The sequence below is a fragment of the Sinocyclocheilus rhinocerous genome, unplaced genomic scaffold (assembly GCF_001515625.1).
Source record: "Sinocyclocheilus rhinocerous isolate Xijiao unplaced genomic scaffold, SAMN03320098_v1.1 scaffold3442, whole genome shotgun sequence".
Classification (NCBI taxonomy): Eukaryota; Metazoa; Chordata; class Actinopteri; order Cypriniformes; family Cyprinidae; genus Sinocyclocheilus; species Sinocyclocheilus rhinocerous.
Genome location: NW_015659980.1, coordinates 13,761 through 30,924, shown reverse-complemented (window position 1 = coordinate 30,924; position 17,164 = coordinate 13,761). Strand labels below are relative to the sequence as shown.

The following is a 17,164-nucleotide window of genomic DNA, read 5'->3' as shown; positions in this document are numbered from 1 at the left end:
TTTTTTCTTTAAAATGGTTACATTAATCATGTTTGTTATATATTTTTTTTTATCAAAGTGGAAATCACTTAACTAAATAATGTTAACTTAACTGACTGCTTCACTTCCACTTTAAGCTTCAACAAGATAGTAGACCACAAAGTATTCAAATCATGTCACAACACTAAAACACATTTACGCACAGATTGTATTTATCATTTTAAAATGTCATAAGGACTTAAGGAACTTTCTTGCATTATGTAAAAAATAAAGCTACTTTTCTTGAGAAGTGAGATAAAAACATGTCCTTCATAACTTGACATGCCATTAGTTTAGAAAGCAATTCACGAGTTCGCCTGCCCATTCAGCCCTGCCAGGTAATGGTAAAACGAACTTGGCTTGCTGTCCGTGAAGGAGGCTTGGACCCGAGGCTTGGCTTGAGCTCCGAGTAAGAAACCCCCCTATGATGATACGGTGTGGATGAAAGAGAAGGGAGTTAAAGGAGGAGAAGGGGTGGTGGAGGGATGCCGGAAGAATATTCGCTTTGACGGAACAATGACTGCTGCTTATATACGGTCGAAACGATGATTGGCAGGACTGGTTGATTAGGCTCCTCCCGAATCTGCGTTGTGAACTTCATCAATAAAAAACACTAGAACTAGAGATGATACACTAGAATGTATCTTTTCATTTAATAAAAAATGATGACATTACATTATAATGCACTCCCCCTAAAACGGTCCTTATGCCATAACGTAATAATATAGATTAAAATGAGCTCAAATTAATGTAGTTTACAAACATTATGAGGTCTGGAAACTGTGCCACACTTTAATGCTTTTCCTCTCTTCAGAGTTCTCAGTGGTAAGGTAGGCATGTTCCCCATCTGTGCCATCCACACTCAGGAAACAGTTAGTGGTGTGGCCGATTCCACTGGGCAGAACCCGTTCCCGTAGCATGGCATTCATTACGGTACTCTTTCCATTACTGGTCCTGAGAAACAACATATAGCACCCAGTAATAAACTGTCCATTTAGCTTCTCTAATTCAATATTATCTCAAACCAAATTATAGAAGAGAGAGAGAGAGAAAAACACAGAGAGATTGTTTTTTTGGTGCCTCACTTATGGCAGCTGAAGAACTAAAGCAAAAACATTAATGATCCATTTCATTTTGTTAGCCTGTTGTCACCATTTGGTTTACATAACAGTAAGCTTAGATTAGTCATCACTGTAGTTGTACCTGCCAAAGAAGGCCACCTTCATACGTCTGCGGGCTAGCACATCTTTGATGACGGTTAGTTTCCTGGAGCAGGCCTGGATCTGCAGACACTGTTTTTCCTCAGCTACATGCTCAAGATCCTCACTCTTCCACGTCTCTGGGTACCAAACACATATTCAATACCATCATACATTAAAGAGCAGGACCAGACTTAGCTGATTGATTTGGAGTTTTTTTTGTCATATTTTATTTTGTAGCCTCGTGCTAAAATGCTTTAAAAAACTTTTAACATCAATCTACACTCTGTACCCTATAATGACAAATCAAAAATTTATTTTGGATATCTTTGATATTTTTGATAGCTTTGCATGTCTGGATTTGGGATTTTTTTTTTGCCATTCTTTTCTGCGGGTTCTTTCAAGCTCAGACAGGTTGGATGGGGACTGTTGGTGGACAGCCATTTTTTTGAGTTTCTCCACAGATTTTCAATTGGATTCAAGTTTGGGCTTTGGCTGGGCCACTCCTGCATTGTCTTGATTGTGTGCTTAGGGTCATTGTTCTGCTGTAAGGTGAACCCTTAAGCCAAGTATAAGTTTATGAGCGCTCTGGATGAGGTTTTCATTAAAAGGGTTGTTCACCCAAAAATGAAAGTTGTCATCATTTTCTCTCTCATGTCATTCCAAATTCCATTTTCTTTCTGTGGAATATAAAAGGTATGTTGAAAAATCTCTCTCAGTGTGTGTGTGTGGGGGTTTTTTTTTCCAAATGGAAGTGAATGGTAACCACATCCTTTTGGTTTTTGCTTCATGCTTTTATGCAGATGATAAACAGGGCCACATTTCCTCCAGACATGATGCTTGGGATTGAAGTTCATCAGATAAGAGAATCTTGTTTTTAGAAAATACAACCATTACGTCTATGGAATGTCCCCATAAAACATGGAAACCCAATGTGTGTGTGTGTATGTGTGTGTGTGATTTAAACAATTAAAGTACAATATGTGACCCTGGACAACAAAACCAGTCGCATAAATCACAATTTCCAAAAATTGACCCTTATGACTGGTTTTGTGGTCCAGGGTCACATATATTTAAAGTCATTATATAAGGGACATTTAATCCATCTTACCCTCTACAAAATCTGAACACTCTCTAACAAACTCCAACAGCTGGTGAAACACAGCACTGATTGTCCTCTTTGCCACCACAAAGTGTTGCAGTGGTGAAATATTGTCCTGCTCCATGTTTAAATACTGAAAGCACAGTATAATTCACAGTTCAGATGCCTAAAAACATGGTAACATAATGATATATTAACCTACTGGTAGCCTATATATTAAGGCGTTGGTACTCACCCACTCAGAATTGACAACAGAATTTCAGCAGTACAAGTTCAAGTGGTGCCATTTCTCAAATGAGGTCAAAGAGCATCTTCAATACAAAGAAATGAAACCTTTTCCAAAACATCTTTTCTGGGCCTGTTGAACACTGCTGTAACTTCTAGAGAAGTCTGTCTCTGTACAGGATATTGAGACTGTCTGATGAGATTTAGCAATACTGAGCAAGCCTTTACAGAGCAGGAACGGTGACCTCAAATCCTCTTATTCAGCATAATTAAGCAGACAGCTTCCAATCACCTGTCTCTAACCACAAACGGCTATTTCCAGCATCAGCTAGATAGTGTTGTCTTTATTGTTTGAGGAATTTTGGCATGTTTGATCAGTTTTCAGTGTATGTTTTAATGAGTAGTGGTTCTATCAGAATCATTTAAAATTGTCTTTATACTCTGCTTTATTCAAAACACATTGATCCAGGTAGAAAATTCTGAATGATTTTCAGAATGTATCACTTCTGTGGCCCTGCTTATCATTATCACTTTATCAATTGCATGTGAGGTTTGTGTGGCAACCATTTCTCATTTTAATCATTTAATAATTTAAAGCTTCATTAGTTTCGTGCACAGTTGTGGTCTAGTCTAAAGACCACACAGAAGCTGTTCTCTCAGCTAGGAAAAAGCAAGAGCAGAAGACTGATAAAGAGAGAGGTGTGGTGGTTTGCTACATAAAAATGTGCAACTTTTCTCCTAACTGTCATCATTTTTAACAGTACAATTCTGCATATCTGAAATGCACATTTCGGCCCCACCCAAGTGTCTCTCACTGAAATTTAGGATATTAGTCATTTAGTCAAAATGAACACTACCTTCTTTCTATTTCTGACATTTTAAATCGATTTGATTTCCTTTTAATTCATCTTGACGAAGCATCTCTGAGTACAAGCAGACCACTATACAAACCCATAAAAGAGGCACTAGGACCCTGCAGCTGAGGATTACGGAGAGAGTAAGTGCTGGCAGAGACAGATGAATGAGCCAAACACAAGACAAACGAAAGAAGGCACCAGGAGCTCACTGTAGTAGAGAGGCATGGAGAGATGGTCTTACAATTGACCAGGAGGTTGAAGAAAGACAAAGTGACAGGTCAAGATTCAGCAACTGATATCAGGAGGAGTGCACAAACTAGAAGAAGAGGAGGAGTCTGATCTGAGAGGAAGTTAAAAAGAGTGGAGCGCGAAAAGGAGCCCTTCAAAACAGAGAGATCCTTTCTGAGTGGACCACTGACATAGATGTAGAATAAACTGGACCCTGGCAACAAGGACCTCAACTGGCAAAATAGATTTTCATCACTGAAGGAATTACCGAAAATATAAACACACGGAATTGTGCAAAGGCACCAAGGAGAGCAGAAGACAATCAAACATTATTAAAAACAGAAAGAAGACGCGGAGATACCACCCACAGAGAGAGACTGAGTATACCACACACAGGGTTTATCGCAGGTAATCACACTGCAACTGAGCAACAGACATTAACCATCAACAAATACACACACACACACACACACAGAATAATTTATGGAATACACACCTACACATAGTGGGTGATTATAACACATAGACTGAACATCCATAACTCAAGCTTAGAGAATTTAGACAATAGTCAGGAGGCATAGAGAATCTTGGCTATCACAGGGGACAGACTGACTGTGAATGAGTAGAAGCATGGTGAGGCCCTGCGGACAACTCTCATGGCACTCTGAACTAAGAAAGTAGAACATTAGTAGATCAGAGACCAAATGATCTTTTCCAAGTCAAGAGCCACAATAACCTAGAAGACTTTACCCAAAGAGTGTTTGGGAACATGCTTTGAAGAACCAGCACTCTGATTTCTCACCTCCACTCTTGGATATCATTCTGTCTTAAGGACCGATTCCATCGTGTTACCCACAGGACATCTGGTCACCTCTCTGTGTTGGAATGGAAATTGTGCAGTGAGTTGAGTGAGTTAGAAGTTCACCTACACTGCAACATGAAGCTCAGGCATGGGGCAAGAGGGGCACTACTGGCCTTGCTGCTGAGTTTACTGCTGTCTACCTGCACTACACAAGAGAGTGAGGAGAGTCTGGAGCTCCAAGAGGAAAACAATACAGTCAGCACTGAGAGCCCTGTAAGTCAAATGGGACACACACACCAGCTGTTAACCTGCCAAGGCTTTAAAGCAGTACACAAAGACACTGTAAAATCTCATAAATCAATGCTCTGAATTTTACTTTAGGGTATGACAACCATTAGACATGAGGGGAAAGTATATGGTAATGACATTCATAAACATTGTAGATTATGTGACGACACTGTAAAAAATGGATTCCTCTAATACAGAAACAGTTTATAAATTTGCCTTAGTTAAAGATTGCTTACATAGTTGAAGCTCTGATATGCTTAACTTTTACAGGATACTGTATCCTCTGACATAACAAATGTGAGCCCCCACAGGACATGGATAGTCTTTAGGGACAACTCCAACAAGGGTGGAAATAATAAACCAAGAGGCAATAAAAGACTCTCCAAGGTAATCTCTGATTACACACCATGCTAAAGATGAATAATATCAATACATAGAATAACTGCATATAAATATATTGAATAAAAGCTCTAAGTACAGAAGTACTAAAAAGTAATAAAACTGTATGAAAACAGATTAAGCATAGCACACAAAGATAAAACTAATGAGGTCTATGTGGCAACATGTCAGAAAGTGCCTAATCTTTCACCTCTTCAAATTGATTTATCTTATTATGTAATGTAACTTGAAACTTTCTACATGTCCAGCATGGCCTTCCAGGTCCACCAGGCCCTCCTGGTCCCCAGGGGCCTCCTGGTCCTCCAGGCCCCCTACTGCCTCATCATGCAGAGTTGATAAACGACTTCCAAGTCAAACTAAAAGGTATACTGGAATTCACTCCATTCACACACCATTACCCATCATACCAGAAAGAAAACAGAAAAGAAATCTCATGATACATCCACCTGACAGATCTGACCAAGACCTACAACTTGTTAAAATGGCATTTGATCAGAGGTTTTCAATTCTGGTCCTGGGGACCCATTGCTCTACACATTTTTTATGTCTCTTTAACAAACCTGATTCAGATCAGCTTTTTAGGAGAAAGCTCCATAAACTAAACTGAATGTATCAGTGAGAGGTGGGTCCGTTGCTCTACATTGTGCATCATCTAATGATTCAGTTCACTTGTGCACAATAGTTTTGTCAGTGATGGATGCACACTACACAAAGACACCAGATGCAGGTGCACAAATTAGTTAAACTGGTGATAAGTAACTGTTTTGACATCAACATCTTTCAAAAAGTTTGTTAAACACATTTGAATATGTTGGTTATAATGGTCCAACAGCTTTTTGTTTTTGTTTGGGCTGTCATTTTCAGCATTGCTTGATGTTTGGGATATGTGTTATCATGCTCATTTGTTGGGGAGGCTGCTAGTCTGATTGTGGGCTGGGCTGATCTCTTAATAGGTGTAATTTTCCAGGACGTGGATTTGACTTGGCCTGGCCAAAGAATTCCACAGATTCCAGATTGTGTGTGTGTGTGTGTGTGTGCATGTTTGTGTGTGGAATGAGTGTTGGAGTATTGCCAGGAAAGCAGACACAGGTCTGTTTGTGCTCTGGTGCAGTGAGCTGCAGGCTGTTCTGACAGCAATATAAAACATAAAGGCTCTTATTCACACAGAAAAGTGCAGTGGCGCCGTACGCTCATACATTCTAGCATTCTCATTCCCTCACACTTCCATCTACTCTGTCTGCTCATACACACACTCAAACATTCCAAATATTTACATCTTCTATTCGTTGTGAGATTGTTTAATGACTTTATATACAGCCAAGTGTCAGTCTAATACAATCCCAAACATTTTCCACTGGCTTTATTTCAGTGTTTTTGAGTCTGAGAAGGTGCCTAGTCTATCGGGTTACACCTTGTCCCAAACCCTTCAAAATAAAGTAATAAGATGGGAATTAGTTCTTTTGTGCTTTTGACAAGACAACATTACAATCCTGTAATTACCTTTCCACTCAGAGGTGGTAGGAACTCACTGTCTGCTCTGCGATCAACCCCCTTGTGTGGCTACAGCTTTCCGTTGCCAACTGCACCACAACCTGCTGGTCCACCGTCGCAGTCTGCAGGAGCTCCAGCCCTTCAACAATGTAAGTGAAAAACAACCCTTTCCAAACTAGAAACTATTTACTAATTTCAATAACCGTGACATAGCACCCCCATAGCTGTGAAATTCAATGTAAACTCTAAATTAGGCTTTCATTTGTCTGCAGTAGCCCTGACCTCTAGATGTATTAGTTTAGCAGCAATGTTAGCTTTGGCTGATGGTGAAACAGACTGGCAAGCAGTGGAGAAGGGTTGGCAATGGAAGACAGTGGCAATGGCATAATAATTCCATTTCTGTGTTTTCCACAGCCCTCAAACACAGAGCAGTTCCATCAGAGAGGACAAGGCTTTAACACCAGCAGTGGCCGGTACACAGCTCCAGTGTCTGGGTTCTATCAGCTCACAGCAAGTCTGCTACTGGGTATGTGGTTCAAATATGTTTTGGGGTGTGCCCCTTCCCCCAACATTCAGACTAGTTATCAACCAATATGGTTTTTGATTGGTTGATTCTTAACCTGAAAGTATGGTTACAGGCACAGCCTAACCCTGCGTCCCAATGTTCATACTATCCATCCTAAATAGTATGTGAGATTAAAATAAGTGTGTCCCAAAGCATAGTATGTTGAAAGGTGTATGCCAGAAGTCCCCGGATGGTCTACTATTTCTGGTAGATTTTTGAAGTGTGGATCTGTGCACACTCTGATGGCTAATATTACACACAATCCATTGCGCTTTGACGAATGATTCGGTTCAGAACTAAAAACACGATTAAAAAACGTTAAAAAACTACAAACATGGCGGATGTGCGCGACTGACGGTTAAATAGAGAGGTTTAGATAAAGGGGTTTGAGTTAATAATAATCAACATTTAACCTGTTAAAATTTTTTATTTAATGTTATCTGTATTAGGATATTTCATCTAGAAAAACGATGTGAACTTTTATAAACATCCATTTGGCCATTAACTTTTAATTGCATCATTATGCAAAAAATATGAGCAGAGTTTTTTGCATAAAGACCCACGGCTGGCAGATCAACGTGCTACTTCATTTCTCTCCAATACGGTAGGAAGTTAAATTAAATGAAATGTGGAGGATGTTAACTGTGACAAGTTGATTGACAGGCCAGTTTACAGTGACAGGATGCATGTAATTATGCGACAGAGCGGACCGTTAAAGACGCAATTGTATGACATTATAGTATGTCCCAAAGCTTGCCTACTCTTCTACTACACACTCAAAAGTGTGTACTTTTTCTTCACCAAAAAAGTACATACTTTAAGGGCGTAGTATGAGTAGGCACATTGGGACGCAGCATTAGTTTGAATTTAATGTTTATTTAAATTTGAATTAAAATTTTATTTGAATTTCATGGTTTATGTGTCTATACAAGGGAGAAAATCAACATCACCAGCTCTAATACCAAAAAACAGAGCCCTAAACAGAGGTTATAGCTAAATTTCTATACTTTAAGTAATGTACCGAATTTGATGAAGAACTTACCATTGATAAAGTGCCTTCTATACAGTCAAAATGTGTAACAATTGCACCTTTAGGACTAGTCTAGGTTAGGTTGTCACTGGGGCAGTATCTTCAAATCTTCAAAAGTATTTGTACTCTATCTACCCCTAAAACAGAGATGGCCAACTCTGTTCTTGGACGGTCACTGTCCTGCAGAGTTTAGCTCCATCTCTATTTAAACACACCTGAAAAATCTAACCAAAGTCTTCAGGATTACTTGAAAATTAAAGGCAGGTTTGTTTGAATTAGGATAGAACTGGACTCTGCCCTCCATGTCTGGAGTTACCCATTCCTGCCCTAAAGGGTAATTATATCAGAAAAAGTAAAGTATATCAGGAAAAAAAAGTCATATGAGCAAGTATCATATTGTTACGGAAGAGGTCTGACAACAGGTTAGTTTATATACAAAAGCGTTTATTAGGTCACAGTGAGTACTGGTGTCGGGTCCGGAGGAAGTGATGGTGAGGGAAAGGTCCGTGAGAGAGTGCAAAGGATATGGAGAGTGGAGTAATCCGAGTCTTTGGCTTGATGGAGGCTGGAAGGGATACGGGGGAAGCACACACCTCAGCGATCCGGGAACTAGGAGATACAGGAGACACTTGGAGACGAGGAGACACTAGGAGGAACACAGGAGGTAAGTAATGCAAGAAGTATTCAAAGGAATTCAGTAGCAAAGTCATTGAGTCCTCTACGTGTAAACGAGACCGGACAGTGAGGGTGTCTGAGGTGTGTGCTTTTATGCAGGCTGGTAATGAGGTGCTTGATTGGTGACAGGTGCAGGTGCTCAGAACTCAGGTGAGAGGGATCGTTGTGATTGGGTGGTGGCGGAGCCTGGCCGATCTGTTACACATATGTACCACTGTGGTTCAAATCTTGTTTTGGCACAGGCTCTGTCGCTTTCCCATTTTGAATGCATATTCTCAACAGTTCGAGATTTTTTGTTTTGACAAACAGTGATTTAGGAGGGCAGCAAGGGTTGCTGTTTTATCTGTCCATGTTACATGCTAGCTAGCTGGCTAGTTCTAGTTAACACAATACTATTTATTGTAACAACAAGCTACAACCACTCCTTAGCACCCACACACACAATATAGCAGGACCTTCTTTTGCGTTTACTGACATGATGTTAAGAGGCAAGAATGAATGATGTAAGCCTGGAATTTTTCTGTGAAATCCAACTTGACAGCTCACAATTTAAATCAATATTGTTGGTTTACTGTAGTGAATTTTCAAGAATGTAGTTTTGAATACAGATTTGTCATACTCTGTCAATAATGGAATTTCCATCTATTCATCTATTCTCCAAACAAACCAAACAAGCCTAGCCCAGCATCTTGGGCTGTAGGCATCATGAAATTTCACTAATTTATAACCAAAAAACCTTCCATAGTGCAGCTTTAAGGCGTATTGAAAGTACAGCGGTTGTACCTTTGAAAGGACTGCCCTGGTAATAAGTTGTTTTACCCCTAAAGGTATGATTTCTGTAAACTTTTTAGTGACAGTTTAGGTATGCAGGTGTGTGGTTTAAATTCATCCCCAACTTTCTTTGTACCTATACCTCATGAGCACTGGCTCACAGTTCTTTTTGAATCTGATGACTCCTCTGCTCTCATGGCCTTAACAAATCAAGTCACCTTTATTCCTATAGCGCTGCATACAATACAGCTTTATGCAAACTGAAACAAGTTAAATTCAGCTATAAGCAATTCTACAAAAGGCTGCTATTATTCAGCTTGTGTCAGTTCAGTGTTGATTCAGTTTAGTTCAATAACAGTGTCAATGTTGCAAGATGCGGCTCTACAGTACAATAGTGACAATAGTGCCATCATCCAGCTTAATTCAGTTCAAGTTTTGTTCTCATCCAATGGTGTCAGTGCAGTTATATCAATAAATGTCTGAACAAGAGTGTCTTTCACAGGGGCGTAGCGTCTGGGTATGCAGGGTATGCACGTGCATATGGGCCCGGGCTGATTGGGGGCCCACAGAGGGGGACCATTTAATTAAAATTAGGGAACATATTCTTAATTCGTGGCCACAATAAATATATATTTTTGTCTGCATGTCATGTGCAGGTCTAGATAATTTCTTGTGTGCATTTGTTATATTGCTGCCATAGAACTGCATCATTTTTATTTATTTTTTGTAATTCAAGTTTTTATTGTTTTCATCAATGACAATATCATACAAAACACAAATTACAGATTTATCCATATACTACAGGTGCATCTCAATAAATTAGAATGTCGTGGAAAAGTTAATTTATTTCAGTAATTCAACTCAAATTGTGAAACTCGTGTATTAAATAAATTCAATGCACACAGACTGAAGTAGTTTAAGTCTTTGGTTCTTTTAATTGTGATGATTTTGGCTCACATTTAACAAAAACCCACCAATTCACTATCTCAACAAATTAGAATATGGTGACATGCCAATCAGCTAATCAACTCAAAACAACTCAAATGAACTTTTCCACAACATTCTAATTTATTGAGATGCACCTGTACATGTAAGGTCAGAATATATACAGTGGCTGAAATTAACAGAGATAGACTAATACTAAATAAGGAGAGAAGAAAGAAAAACAAAAAATAAATACATAAATAAATAATAATAATAATAATAAATAATAATAATGAAAAGTCAAGAACTGCATAATTTTTTTTAAACTATGTGCAAACACTGCATTGCCAAGGCCAAATAAAATAATAATTAATAATAAAAAAATAAAGTAAAAAAAAACTGTGTGAGGTTGGTAGCTAGCTAGTTGAAAAGACTGTATCACATCTAGCTTCAGTGACACCTGCACAGTTTTAATTATTTCTTTCATTTTAATTCTCTGTTATCGAAAGACTATTGAAAGTAGCCATTCAACACCAAGGACGTTGTGGATGAATTTGCCGAAAAACGGCACAGAGAATTAAATTAAATTAATTACAACTAAAATGTGAGTATTTTTTCTTCTTTTTTTGCGTTTTGGGCCGCTGTGCCAAGAGTGTGTTTACATTAAGTAATTTAGTAAATATGACGGTGTTTTAGTGCCATAATATTTTTAGAATAAAGTAAGCATTACGAGATTAAAGTTGTACTGCATGAATAAAGTTAATTCATGCAACAAAAAAAAAGTCTGTGGCGTTAACTGACTGATTTATGAAAATACTAAAACAATGTTGGCAAAGTTGTTGGCGTTTCTGAGGTAAATGTTATGTTACGACTGTTGTGACTATTCACAAGCTGTTTTATTGACGCTTTTCAAAACACTGATTGATCGATTAGCCTACATGAGACATTCGTTTTAATTAAGTTGTTCTGATTTTTTTCAACATGTCTTCTGCTATTCATTCATGTTTATTTCGTGTTAGAAAAGAGGAAAAGATGATTGATTCACATGCCGCATGAACCGAGGCGAATACAGTGATCTCACGCCACATTAAAGAGCGGAAAAACTAATTTATTGTTTCTATTGCATGACAAAATTGATACAAATGTTTTTGCATATGGGCCCGAGGCTAACTTGCTACGCCACTGGTCTTTCAAACCCCAGCTAAGCAAGCCAAAAGGCAACAGTGGAAAGGAAACCCTAATTATCTCAGGAGACAGAAATGGAGAAAAAAAACTTTGGGAGAAACCAGGCTTGGTTGGAGGACCAGTTCTCCTCTTGCCTAGTCTTAATGGGATAGTGTCCACTTGTTGCGGATTTCAAAATCCCATGGACGCAGCATGTCATACTGTACTGTATCATAAATTAAGCATCCAATTTTCATTTGACATACTGCTTTTTTCATAAGTAGCAGTGCAGTATGCATATTTGGACTCAAGTCATGAATATATCCATAAGCTAAACAGGTAATTGAGTTGTTCCATTTAGACTGATAGAAACATAAAATATAAGCTTTATTGAATGAATGAATGAATGAATGAATTATGCATTTATATAGTGCTTTATTGTGTATTGTTGTACACCCAAAGCGCTTTACAATCATGTGAGGGGGTCTCTCCTCAACCCCCACCAGTGTGCAGCATCCACTTAGATGATGCAACGGCAGCCACAGGACAACGGCACCAGTGCGCTCACCACACACCAGCTACAGGTGGAGAGGAGAGAGAGTCATAGAGCCAATGAAGTGGATGGGGATTAATAGGAGGCCATGATAGACAAAGGCCAGAGGGGCAGTTTGGCCAGGACAGGTTTGGCAGTTACACCCCTACTCTTTACAAGAAGTGCCATGGGATTTTTAATGACCACAGAGAGTCAGGACCTCGGTTTAACGTCTCGTTTAAAGACGGTGCTTTTTGTCAGTATAGTGTCCCTGTCACTGCACTGGGGCGTTAGGACCCACACAGACTACAGGGTGAGCACCCCCTGCTGGCCTCACTAACACCTCTTCCAACAGCAACCTAGTTTTCCCAGGAGGTCTCCCATCCAGGTACTGACCAGGCTCAACCCTTCTTAGCTTCAGTGGGCAACCAGTCTTGGGTGATATGGCTGTGGCCATATTGCATCATTCTGCAAGCTGAAGTACATGCAATGTCTTATTCCTCCTGTTTGCATCATGTTACTTGTGTGTGGCCTATCCACCAGCCTGTCCCTTAGATAAAGCTCAGTGGAAAAGGGTGGGGTCTAGTGTTGGGCGATATGCTCCATAGTCGTCTTATCGTCAGCCTGTGAGATCGCCGATACACTATATTATCACGCTAATTTATTTAATTATACTTAGTTTCATAGCGGAGAGTGAACCAACTCCAGGCTAAGACTAAAAGCAGCCTAATGTTACTGTAATCTATTAACTTCACATTATATATTTTTAGTCAAGTAGCATATGGATGTCATGTCATAAAATATTTTAATATGACTGAATTTGTATTTAATATGATGACAATTTAATAGAAACATTGTAAGTTACTAATTATAATGCTTACATTTCCTCAGTTATTCAAACAGCAGCTACAGTAAATGAACAAAGAATATTTACATTATCAAAGAACATCATCACTGACTTCAGCCTAGCGCGAGTTTATGCACTTTAAAAAACACTCCCGTTATAATCAGAGGAACTGTCTACACTGTATGATGAATAAATCTCTTATACTTGCATCGCACGTACATCTGCACTTTGTTGTTTATGATGAGAGAATTCACGAAACAGAAGACTTCAGTCGCGAATGCGAGCAATGAACAACAAAACTCCGGTGTTTCAGCGATGAGTCACTTGAACACCTCTGATTGGCCGCTGCATTCAAAAACTCAATGGAATCGTGTGTGATTGGTTAAAACGCGGAAAAACAAATATGATATAACAAATAAGCACTAATATTAATTATATAATAATACTAGCCTGATAATAATAATAATAATAATAACAATCGTCTTGCAATCGTCAAAGGCATCAGCCACAGGCGATCTCTGACTATCGTCGATACACGATACTGTCGTCTATCGGCACAATATAGTTCTAGTACTGTTGAACATGTCTGCCTGTCACAATCCCTTTAACTCTGCATCATGTATCTGTGTGTGTTTTTTTTTTTTTTTAGAATCCAATGAGTCTCAGAAGAAGCCTCATGCTAGGCAGAGGGACAGTGTTAAGGCCTCGATATGCATAGAGTCTCTTTGTCAGGGTAATGTGTAAGTAGTAATGGTCCATAATTACCAATAGCACTGACCATTTGAACTGTTATTCTAACACACAGTAAGTCAAGCAAATTAGTCCTAAACCATGATTAATGTGTTTATAATGATGCAGGTCTTTGGAGACAGTGACTGGAGTGAGCGCTACAGGGGGACTATTCAGTATTCTCCTGACCGGGACTCTTTACCTACAGGTACGACTGACTGACATAATAAGCTTATTTAACTGAACAAGAATTATACAGATTACAGAAATTGTTTGTCCTAATAATGCTGACAGAAATTAAGTGACTGGTAAATTTGTCCATATTTGGGCCTACTTTTTTTTTGTTTAGTCACAGGGGCATCTCCTGCTCCAGGGCCCTTGACAATCTTGTCAATCCCTATCAGAATCCTCTTTCAATTAATGTGATGCTTACTTTTTGGCTATTAATTTATTATGACTCATTATGACTGTTAAGACAACACATCGCCAACTAATAAAAGTGGATATGCAAGAGTGCATATCTAAGAATATTTCCTTATCACGAATACTCCTATTGACCCATAAAACAAACAAAAACATGATTAATATAGATGTTTATTTTTTTCACAGGCTGGAGAGTATGTATCTATTCTTATTGACAATGGGACAGGCTCAGCCCTCACAATTCTCCAAGACAGTCTGTTTTCTGGCATTCTTATTGGAGTATGAGGACACAAACAAAACACAAACCAATGACTACAAAGAAGCCCATTTTCACAGTGTCGACAAAATACATATCTTTATTAGGTAAGGTATTCAGGACATATTAGAATAATAATTTCATAAGAGGGAGGACTCTTTTCAAGCATCTAAAAGAGACTCTACGTATTACCATTGTTGCAAAGGGCAGCAGGATTGCACTGCTATTTCTTTCCTAAATAATGGCAACATTTAAACTCTGTTCATAGAGGTGTATGTATTTTTTCATGTGGTATGTTTATGCATTCCATTCTTAGCAGGGCTGAAGTTTTATTTATTAGCATTTCCTTTTTGAAAGGATATTGATATTTGTGTATATTTGCAATAAAATACTTCCATAACTGCTGAAACATGCTCTGGGAATTTATTTCGGCGAATAGAGATTTATATGAATAGAAGAGTTCTTGTTACTGCCTGAGGAAAGTGTTTCAACATGCATTTGAAACTTCTTCCTGTATGAAAGATTTTCATGTTTTGTGCTTGATAACTGAACCTTTTCAGAAAATAGAAAAGTATTAATGGCAATAATAGAGTAACTACCACATATGCAGGGTAAGTGGGGTGGACTTGCTTGAAAATCTTAGTAGAAAAACCTAAAAGCAGCAGCTTATTTAGGTCTTGATTCCACAGCATTCTAGCAATAGGGACAAATGAAAATGGCAGCATTTTAGGGTGATTTAAAGCCTTTAAACCTTTTAAATGTTAGTAATATTTGTTAATGCTGGTGAATTTCATTGTGCATCAATGAAGACACAAACATTACACTCAGTGATGATGAATGTAGACAATATGTTCTAGTAGTGATGGGGATGAGGTCATCCCCCCCCCCCCCCTTCTCTCTCTGACTCTCTCTGCTATACCTTCCAGGAAAACATCTAACAGCATTTGTGGTCAAACTGCAATACCTTACAAGGATGGTTCGCTGTCAAATAATGTGCAGAAAGATAAATGAGTGTAAGGTAATGGCATGCTTATTTATCCCTTGATGGGCTTACTGAAAGCAGTGTCTCATTAAACACAAACACACACACACACACAAACACACACAACGTTATTACAATACATAGTTGGCCAACTTGTTTCCTGTTGATTGCACAAGATGGTAGGCTTTCAGCCAAAAATAAATTATATTTATTTTTTTAGATAAATAAGTGCTTTTTTATCCAAGTCATTTTGACTCTTTCCACTCTGTGCTGTCTCTCTCACCTTTCAGCACATTCACTCACCCCCTCAGGAGAAGCATGTTTAAAACTTCTCTCCCTCACTCAGCACCAACAAAACATTGCCAAAAGCACTAAACACACATTATTAAAAGAGAGACTGTGAGGAAAAAAAAACCTTCATTATAAATGTGATGAATGACAACCTGAGACTTTTTTCTCACCTTGTGTCACATGGCCAATTCTATAATATCTAGAGACCAACAACAACAACATAATAATAATAATAAATAAAAATCTCTCAGTGAGCTGTGGCCCATTCTTCATACATCGCTTATTACATCCGAGATCAAATGACACATCCAAGATGATATCATCGCGCTAATCATGATCTGGGGGCTGTTTCATAAAAGACGCTAAGAAAAGCGTGGATTAAAGTCCGAAACCTGACTTGAAATAACCTAACAAATCAATTGGGACTAAAGCGATTTAATAAACGACAATTTAAGTTCATGCAATCTCACTAATTCGATCCAGGTTCAATGATTCAGGATAATTTGATGTGCACGCTTATTCTTAAGCAGCCCTTAAAGGAACACTCCACTATTTTTGAAAATAGGCTCTGGAACACCAGTATGTGGGGACTATTTTCAGGCACAGCGTAATATCATTGCGAGAAAGAAGACTTGGACTATGTGCATAAACCTTGCGCGCGGTATACAAACGAACATGGAACAATACATTTATTAATCTGTGTTAAAGGGTTAGTTCACCCAAAAATGAAAATTATTGTGTTTTACTTACCCTCGAAGCATCCTAGGTGTATATGACTTTCTTCTTTCAGACGAATCCAGTCGGAGTTATATTAAAAATTGTCTTTGATCTTTCAAGCTGTTTAATGGCACTCAGCGGGTGTTGCAGTTGAACAGTCCACAAGTCGTCAAATAAAGCTCGCGCATTCATAATAAAACATGCCACAGACGGCTCCGGGGGATGAATAAAGGCCCCCTGTAGCGAATCCATGAGTTTTTGTAAGAAAAATATCCATATTTCAAACAAATTTCTGAGATATGCTAGTCTCGCGAGTTTGTTTAATAGGAGTAAAGGAAGCAAAGTTTCCTTACTTTAGCAAAGGAAAACCAGTCTCTTCTTGAACATTTTTCTTTGCAAATCTTCGGTTTGTACTTCTAATTCTTGACCGGCGTTTTGTTTTGTTCTCTCTCCGCATTCAATCATTCAGTGTTTGTTCATGTTTTTGTTGCTGTTACGTGACGTAGCGGTGTCTGACTTGGGGCGAGTCGTGGGCTGATGACGTCATCGTTTCAGAACATATACGGATTCGCTGTCCACATGAAAACACAAGAGCGGCGTTTTCAGATTTATCCACTCTGGGACCTACACGATAACACTGCAACCGGAG

General features: G+C 38.7%; 1 protein-coding gene and 1 pseudogene across 2 annotated transcripts; one reads left to right on the top strand and one right to left on the bottom strand.

Annotated features, from left to right (window-relative positions):
- Positions 1-2,705, bottom strand: part of LOC107724750 (mitofusin-1-like) — a 17,909-nt pseudogene extending 15,204 nt beyond the window's left edge.
- Positions 2,706-3,535: 830 nt separating this feature from the next.
- LOC107724751 (erythroferrone-like) lies at positions 3,536-14,923 on the top strand. 2 transcript variants are annotated; one of them, XM_016533778.1, is made up of 9 exons: positions 3,536-4,037; positions 4,488-4,704; positions 4,990-5,106; positions 5,367-5,481; positions 6,631-6,758; positions 7,024-7,135; positions 13,767-13,857; positions 13,976-14,054; positions 14,456-14,923. In XM_016533778.1, the coding sequence occupies exons 2-9, from the start codon at positions 4,567-4,569 to the stop codon at positions 14,552-14,554; spliced, it is 879 nt and encodes a 292-aa protein (XP_016389264.1). In that variant the 5' UTR covers positions 3,536-4,037; positions 4,488-4,566; the 3' UTR covers positions 14,555-14,923. The 2 variants fall into 2 exon arrangements, with proteins under 2 accessions (XP_016389264.1, XP_016389263.1); XM_016533777.1 differs by having other exon boundaries at positions 4,462-4,704.
- The last annotated feature ends 2,241 nt before the right edge of the window (positions 14,924-17,164 follow it).